The sequence below is a fragment of the Catharus ustulatus genome, chromosome 15 (assembly GCF_009819885.2).
Source record: "Catharus ustulatus isolate bCatUst1 chromosome 15, bCatUst1.pri.v2, whole genome shotgun sequence".
NCBI classification, from domain to species: domain Eukaryota; kingdom Metazoa; phylum Chordata; class Aves; order Passeriformes; family Turdidae; genus Catharus; species Catharus ustulatus.
Genome location: NC_046235.1, coordinates 12,819,428 through 12,828,167, shown reverse-complemented (window position 1 = coordinate 12,828,167; position 8,740 = coordinate 12,819,428). Strand labels below are relative to the sequence as shown.

General features: G+C 55.9%; 1 protein-coding gene across 1 annotated transcript; it reads right to left on the bottom strand.

Moving 5' to 3' along the window:
* Positions 1-3: 3 nt before the first annotated feature.
* LOC117003391 (cationic amino acid transporter 2-like) lies at positions 4-8,740 on the bottom strand. The gene is given in 14 exon segments (XM_042779760.1): positions 4-263; positions 1,041-1,181; positions 1,362-1,427; positions 1,672-1,780; positions 2,260-2,426; positions 2,760-2,902; positions 3,027-3,129; positions 3,487-3,623; positions 4,087-4,309; positions 4,631-4,767; positions 5,008-5,176; positions 5,434-5,589; positions 5,694-6,066; positions 8,582-8,740. Coding segments are annotated over 14 exon segments (2,343 nt in total).

Here is an 8,740-nt window from a genome sequence, read left to right as displayed (position 1 = left end):
GGGTCAGGGCTGGATGCACACGAGCACTTTCCCCTGGCTGCACGAGTGTGGTGTGTGTGTGTGGGTGTGTGGGTGTGTGTGTGTGTACACCAGCCAACGTGCTGCTGGCTGTAACGATTACAAACCTGTAAGAAGCAGCAGCCTCAGGAATCCCATGTCAGTGGTTTGGGGAACTGGTGCAGGAGCATCCCAGAGTGGAGCTGTGTGCTGCACACCCCATAGAGTGGGAAGAAGGGGAAGGGTGGGAGCTGGCACCACAAAGACTCAACAAGGAAGCTCCAGATGAGGCCCTTAAGGCCAATCCCCATTCTCCTGCTTCTTCCCTCCTTTCCTTCATTTCAATGGGCTCCCAGCTCAGGGCAGACCTGGACCCTCCCAGCATCAGGGCCACTGCAGCAGCCACTTCCGTCCTTTGTGCTGACCCTTATCAGGAATAGAGCAGCTGAATGGGCAGCCAGGAAGGCAACGTGGATGTGGGGTCCAGCTCTCACCCACACACCTCCATGGGATGGCCAAAGGGGGAATTGGGGGATCCTGTTGTGTCAGAACCATGTCCCCCCAGGGCACCCTCTGCTCCACGCATCCTCTGTGCCTCCTCCAGGTGCTGTAGCACCAAAGAAGGGATCAGGATTTCTGGACAAAGATATATGAGGCTAGTGCAGTCTGGGATCCTGCTCTGGACACCTGGTACCATGTCCCAGTGTCCCAAAGGCAGATCCTGCGTGGGACTTGGAAGAATGTGCCTGACTCTGGGAAAGGGGACACTGGGAACTGAGGAGGAGGAATAAATGAGTGCAGAAAAAGACTCACACACTGTGAAGGGGGAGAAGCCTGACCAGGCAGTACCTTGGCAGTCATGGGGGGAATTATAGGTTAGCTTGGGCTGGGTGCCCAGGCAACATGGAGGGTCAGGGCAGCTTGAGAAGCCTCTGCCCCATTGTGAGCAGCTGAAGGAGCAGGGTGGGCAAGGGCAAAGGGACGTGGGGGGGCTGCAGAGAAAGGTTTCAAAGAAAAAAAAACCAAAACCACAGTCCAGTAACAGCAGCAAAAACACTTGTGTGCTTTATCCTCTCCAAACAAAACTCCTCCTGCGGGGGCTTGCTGTGAGGATTTGGGTTGCTCAGGAAGGTTCACCAGACTCGGGGAAGCAGTTCCTGCAGGTCTGACAGGGCTGGGCCCTTCTGTGTGACAGGACCCACAGCCCAAGGGGCTTTCTTGCCCCCTGGGCACAGGATGGGGGGAGCCAGGCACTCAGGAACTAGCCACCCCCTTTTATTGCCCTGGAGCAGATGGGCACAGGGCAGTCCTGCAGGGCTCCAGGGCCACCTCCCTGGCTCTGCTTCCCGGCAGCTCCTGGGGACCTGTCCCTTCAGGGCAGTGCCTCTCAGAGCTGTGCCAGATCCCATAGCCAAAGTAAATGAGGAAGCCTGTGAAAGGGCAGAATAGGGTGTGTATGGACTGTTTCTCTTCCTTCCCCTCCCAGCCACCAAGTGCTTGCCCCTTCCTTTGGGCCACATATCAGAGGACACAGTGCTCCCACCACTGCTGGACATTGAGGGTCAGCATCTCCTGCCTCCCCACCACCCTTCAGAGCAGCATTAGTGCCACAGGCTCTCAAACCACCAGAGGGGCTGGTGCCAGCTCTGGGGCCTCGTGAGTGGCCGTGCTTACCCACAACCATCCAGAGCAGGTACCGCAGCCAGGCGGCTGCGCTGAGCCGGGCCATCAGCACCGTGTTGATGGAGATGCTGAGGAGAGGCAGGAAGGGCAGGCAGGGAACCTGCAGGGAGCACAAGGGTAAATCCCACAGCTAAATTCAGCTCTTTGCTGCTTTGGCTAGTTGCCCACAGGCAAGGGGAGGCCCAGAGATCCAAGCTGGGACTGCAGCCTGTGCTGCAGAGGGATGCTTGTGGAGGGTGTTTTGGTTGACAGGTCCTGCACTGGGGCAGGAGGGACTGCAGGATCTGAGGTGAGAGGCAGCAAAGCACCCATCAAACTAAGCCAAGGTGTTAAGGCCAGGTATCTTTTTACTGAAGAGCAGCTCTGATTCCCCAGCAGGCACAGGCTCGACTCTTACGGTCCCTATGGAAAACCCCATGAACTACAAGCTGCCTCCAGCAGTACCTTATTAATGTGGGTGCAGCTGAGGGAGCACCCCCAAAAGGCACCCTTTCCCCACATGGCTGCAGCACTTGCCTGCTCCCTGTGCCCCAGATCCCTCTGCCTGGGTACATCCCAAGGGTTGGGCTGGGTGCTCACCATGAAGGATGCTTTATCCTGGCTCTGAGGCTGCCTCCAGATGAGAAGAGCTGCTGCCAGGATCCCCAGGAGAGGCAGGGCCAGAGCTGTGATGCACCAGGCACCCCCAGCCTGCAGGCAGGGCAGCCCAGCAGTGCTCACCCAGCTCAGGGCACAGGCCAGGGCAGCTGCAGAGGGACCACAGTGTCAGGGCAGCTTCCCTGGCTGGGCCCATCCCTCTCCCAGACTGCCATGGTGAGACAAATGACAACTGGAGGACATGGATGGGTGGCTTCGGCTTTTCTCTCCAGCCTGGGAAGCAGAGGGAGTGGGAGGCTTCCTGAGGTCCCATTGGGGCAGCCAGGTGTGTGGCAGTGGGGTGAGGGCAGGAAGGAGCCAGGCAGCCCCTGCACCGGCTGTTGGGTGGTTTTCACTGGGCAGGAACTGCCAGCCCTTGGTACAGCAGGGATGTCCCCCATCACCAGCTCCCTGCAGAGCCCATCCATCATTCCCAGACATACCTGCAGCTGTCAGAGCCCACACCACCACAGCAGAGGAGCGAGGGGTGGGACGGGGGGGTGGCTGGACCAGGTGGTCCCACCAGAGCTGCACAGCTGGGACCTTCCCCACAGAAGCGTCCCAAGGGCTGGGCTCAGGCCGATACCTGAGGAGCAGACGTTGGATGTCAGTGCACATAAACCTGCATCTGCAGTGCATCCAGGCCAGAGCCTTGTCCCAGGCATGGCCTACATCAGAAGCTGGGTGAGCCCTGTGCCCTGCAGTCTCACCTGAGCAGCAGCACACAGCCAGCCACCATCGAGTAGGCCAGCAGGGTGCCAATGGACATGGTGTCAACCAGGGCTTTCAGGTCGAAGAGAAGGGCCAGGAGAGCTGTGGGGAAGGGAAGCCCTTTCAGCCTCTGAGCAGAGCTGGCAGTGCTGCTGTGGCCACCTCAGTCATACTCTCCTGACCTCCCCATGTCCTCCTGACACCCACTGCAACAGAACCTCCATGAACTGCTGATGCTTTGGTCAGTAGTACAAAGCATCCTGTCACCTCCTGCCTGGCAGTGCAGAGAGGCTGAATCACCACTGTGGTTGTCCACCAGTGACTGGACACCATGGAGGCCAAACGGTCCTCACCCACCAAGAGGAGCTCTGTCTGTGCTCAAACAGCTGCACTCAAGCTAGAGGGAAAGAGGACACCCACCAAGCCCTGCTCACAGCTAAGGGTAACCCAAGCACCCACCTGCCACTCCTCCAGACACCAGAGTTGCCACCACCGGGCACTGACAGCGACTGACTTTGGCCAGAGGCTTGAAGAGGAGCCCATCTTGAGCCATTGCATACAGGATCCGTGGCATGGGGAACATGGAGCCCAAGAGGCTGCATGAGAGAGGGGAGAGGATGGGGGAGAACAGGGGAGGAATCCAGGAGGTGCCATCCTGCCTTTTGCCCTTCCAAGGGAGCTCCCATTCATCTGTATGGCTTGTAACCTTCTCAGGATCATCTAACAACATCATGACCCCTTCCTCACCATCAGATGAGGGACAGTGTCAGGGAGGAGATGTCTGCAGTCACCTGTGCATGCCAGAACACCCCAGCCCACTCTGGTGAACATGGTGTCACCTGACCACTCCCTTCAGTGACATGCCAACGGGTTTGGCTGCTCTCCCTGGTCAGGGAGGGACAGGATGGGAACACCAGGGTTTGTGTGGAAAGGATTTTGGCCAAGCAGGAAAGGCAAGGAGGAATTCAGGAGGAAAGGGTTGGGGATATCTCCTAGATGTGTTACAGCTCCAGCACCTTGCCCTGAACCACAGAACCACCATCAGAGGATGCTGCTCACCTGGTGGTTAGGGCACACAGTGACCCCACAGCCACGGCATGCTTTGCTCTGCTCCAGCCAATGTACTCAAAAGCTGCTGGCAGTGGGCTCATGGTGTCCAGCAGGTAGTAGGGCATCATCAGGGTGAGGGCAGCAGACACCCCAAAGTAGGCCAGGAAGCAGATGAGGAGGGAGAGAATGATGCCCATGGGGATGGATCTCTGTGGGTCCCTCACTTCTTCCCCTGGGGAGGACAAGCTCAGCTGTAGGAACAGATGCTCATTTAATGTACACAGAATGCTAAGAGCCCAGCTCAGGCTGGAGAGCAGATCCTATATCCCCCGCAAGAGAGGACACAGAGACCTTCTAGAAAGGACCACTAGATGTTCTGGGCCCCAGGGATATTGGGGTAGAGAATGTCTCTGTTTCAGGATTAGCCCAGACATTCCACATGGACTCTTAGGGCAAGAGAGAGGGGCTGCAGCACAGAGCTGGGAATGTGCCCATTTCCCAGCCTTACACCAGTTCCTGGAGCTGTGGGATTCTTCACCTCCACCTCTCTTACCTGTGGTAGCAATGCAGTCAAATCCAACAAAGGCATAGAAACAGCTAGAGGCTCCAGCCAAGGTCCCAGTGAAACCATAGGGCATGAAGCCTCCCACCCCAAAGGCACTGGTCATGTTGTCAGCCATGGACTGGTTCCTGGGAGGAGGAAGAAGAGTCAGGCAGTGCAGGGGGGGCAGTGCAATGGGATCCTAGCATGGGGTCAAGCTGAACAGCTCATCCAACCCACTCTACCCACAGCATCAACCCACCAGGGCTTAGGACTTTGTCTCTTTGACACATTGCCAAAAGGGAGAAATGGAGAAAGTGGTGTCTCCTGGGATAAAGCACTGGGGTTTGACTCTGAAGGCAGCATAGGGAGAGTGAAGCTCCTCATACCCAGCCTCGTGGGCAGCTGCCTTTGGCAGGTCATCCTCCCTCAGCTTCCAGTTGCTGGTGTTGCCTTTGATGAAGCCACTCACTGTGACAAAGAGCAGGACGAGCACATTGAGAGCTGTGAACGCTTTGTTGACCATGGTGGACTCCTTCACTCCGAAGGAAAGAAGCCCTGGAGAACAAAATATCAAAAACTGGATGAGCCCCCTGGGTGACACCAGGTTAGACTTTACTGGGGAGGATAGAAAAAGGGGGCAGTGGTAAATTCAGGACAATTTGCAGATTTCCCCAGATTCCCTTTCTATTCCCCACTCTTTGCTCAGGGAGATGGCAAAGCCTCAGAGGGCTCAGCACCATCCTGGAGAGCCCACGGTGGGGTGAGGAGCTCATCATACCTGATGGAGGATGGCACAGGGGGAGGCATCCTACCTGCCAGCAGGACCACCAGGCCAGCAGCAAAGACATCTGGGTGCTCTGCCAGCCCCACAGAGCTCATGGCTGCATGAGCACCCAAAAACTTCCCCATCCTCTTGCCGAGGAGCTGGTCAAAGGTAGCGCTCCAAGCCCGGGCAACGCTGGCAGTACCTGAGGAGAGGTGATGGATGTGTTCTGCTGGTCCTAGGAGGTCTCAAAGGACACCCAGCAAAGCCACCAACACAGTGGTGGGAGGGATCAAGAGGGCGTTATACCGATGATGTAGGAGAGCAGCAGGTTCCACCCAGCGAGGAAGGCCCAGAGCTCTCCCACTGTCACGTAGCTGTAGAGATAGGCAGAGCCAGCCAGGGGCACACGGGCCCCAAGCTCGGCATAGCACAGCCCTGCCAGGGCAGACACCACTGCTGCAATCAGGAAAGAAAGGACAATGCTTGGGCCAGAGCTGGTCTTGGCCACCTCCCCTGCCAGGACATAGACACCAGCCCCCAGCGTGCTGCCCACTCCCAAGGCAACCAGATCCACAGGGGAGAGGCAGCGGCGGAGGCTGGAGCTCTCTGAGCTGGCTGGGAATCGTTTTCTGCGGGACAGCAGCTTCAGAACAGAGCGTAGGTGGCTCCAGCACGGCATCTGTGGGGGAGGAAAGCAGCAGGGTGAGGACACTGCTGCACTATGGGCACTGACCACCCTGGGTTTGTGACACAAACCCAGCCTCAGTGATTTGCTTGCACCTGCCACCATCCACACAGTGCTCCTGGACTTGCTGGGTGCTCTCATCCCCAGTGACAAGTGGAGCTATGCATTACTGGGGTTTGTTTGGCTCTGTCCAATTTGTGAGAGGGGACAAGGACATGTGTTTGTCCCCCTGCCAGCTCAGAAAGTCCTGTTGCTCCAGCAGCCTCCCCAGCAGGGACACATAGCCAGGATTACCCCAGGTTTGATGCTGAAACTATTTGAAATACAAACCCATGCCAGAGAAGGAAGGATGGGAGATACTCTGCTCCTGGAAATTGCCTTGAACCATATCAGGAAGGAGCCACCTGCTCAGCTGGAGATGCTCTCACAGCACCTGTAACCCTGGGTCAGCTCAGGTGGAGACTGGATCCCCTGGGCCACCTGCTTGTGCAGTAATGCTTTGGCTTGCTGGGGGCACCAGTGGGGACAGCAGCCTGGCAGAAACCCCGAATTGTGTGACATCTGTGCTTGGGGGAAGGTGAACGTGGTATGGCATGCCTGGGATTCGTGTGCCTTCCCCCATCCAGGACTCCAAGGTGGAGAACCCACCTTCACATCCCATGGTGCTGCCAGGAACTCCAGGTTACCCCACAGCAAAGCAAAAGCCATGCCACACACTGCAAATGCCATCTGCTACCTACATGTACAGGAGCTGGCTGGAAACCCTGTCCAGTGGAACATCCCTGTTATAAGTGCATGACATGCGGCACAGGGGACGTGGAACTGGAGGGAACAGGGACAGGGACAGCCCTGCCCAGCACCCAGACCCACAGGATGAAGTGTTCCTGAAGTGGAACAGGGAGCTCCAATCTCCAGACAAATGCTGTGTCCTGGGGGTGAGCAGCCGCTGCCCTCCCGCCCCCCCAGCAGCACCCACCCACTGCACAGCCCCAGTCCCGCCCAGGGCACCTCGCCCCGGTGATTCTCCCTTCTCCTGCAAACAAATCACTCACCCCAGCCATCCTTTGCTCCAGCAGTGAGTTGGTGGGTACAACGAGCACCAGGCAAGCCCCCTTACGCTCGCTCTCCCCTTAAATCCCTCTCGGAGCACCCTGGTCCTCCCCCCGCTGACCACCGCTCCGGGCTACACAATGGGAAATCTATGCAGAAATATTTTTCCCACAACGCCTTCCAAATCATACACACAGCCTGCAATGCTAATAGGCTCAGAGGCATTATTGAGGGAGTTTAATTCACTTTTCCAAGCTCCTTGGGCAGGTGGAAGGGGGAACCCTTTCCCTCTGTCCCTGCTCCTCACACCAGGACCCACATTTCAGTCTGTGGAGCTGGTTTTGGAGGAAATTCAGGCAGAAAGGAGCAGTAACAAAGCTGGGATGGGGTTTAGGGGTGTGTGCACCTACAGCTATGACTGACCCCAGCTGCCCCTGGGGAACAGAGAGGGAGGTGAACAGGTCTCTAATAGACTGCAGCAGCAAGCCAGAGGAGCACAGACCCAGCTCCATGGGATGTTTGCAGCAGCATGTCCAGCTGTAATTCCCTGAAGCAAAATCCTGAGGCTGCTTGCACTTCCCTGGTATCTGGGCATTCCTGCGGTGAAGCTCACAGGGACTGAGCAGCAGAGCACAAGCAGGGGCACGGGTAAGTCCGGGTCTGGGCTTAAATGAGGGCACAGGGCTGTGTGGATGGGGGTCCCATGTGAGGCTCCTTGGGGAGAGCTCTGTCAGATCATAGGAGCAGGAAATGTGTGCAAGTGGGAAGATCTGAGGCAATGAAAGTCACAGCCAGTTTTGCATGTTGTCTGCAAATTCTTGACCATTGCCATGTGGTAGATGGTGATGGTTAGAAATCTCTTCTACTGCCTCCCAGGGAGGGCTGGATTTCCTGGAGATTGCTCCACTTCTTCCTGTCCGTTACTCTGTTAATCTCCCAGTGCTGATCACTGGTAGAGTCAAGAGACGTGCGAGTAATGGGGAAGAGAAGGCTCCAGGGAGAGCTCAGAGCCCTTCCCAGGCAGTTTGTTTCTGTTTGGTTAGAGGCAGAGCTTTTTAATAAATAATATTAAAATTATAAACATACAACTATATAATATATAAAGGTATAGATATACGTAAAATAGAATTAAACATTAGCAATATAAAGATTTTGTATATAATAAATAATAAAAATAATATTGCATATATGTTAAAATACAACTTGAATATATAAAATATATAGATTATTAATATGAATATAAAGTAAATATGAACAAATATATATATTTAATATTTAAAGGGCTATTTTTGTTTCTATTTGGTTAGAGGCAGAGGTTTGTTTAGTTTTGGTCGGAGTTTTTTTGGGGCATTCATTTGGGAGGATTTTTTGAAGGAACGGAACTCGTTGCTTTTGCCTTGTCTGCCCTGCAGCCTGAGCTGGGCGGCAGTGTCGCCACCGTGTGGACACAGCGCGGTACTGCAGCCATTGCTGAGGCGGTGTCGCCGCCGTGTGGACAGAGCGCGGTACTGCAGCCATTGCTGAGGCGCTGTCGCCACCGTGTGGACACGGAGCGGTACTGCAGCCATTGCGGAGGCGCTGTCGCCGCCGTGTGGACACGGAGCGGTACTGCAGCCAT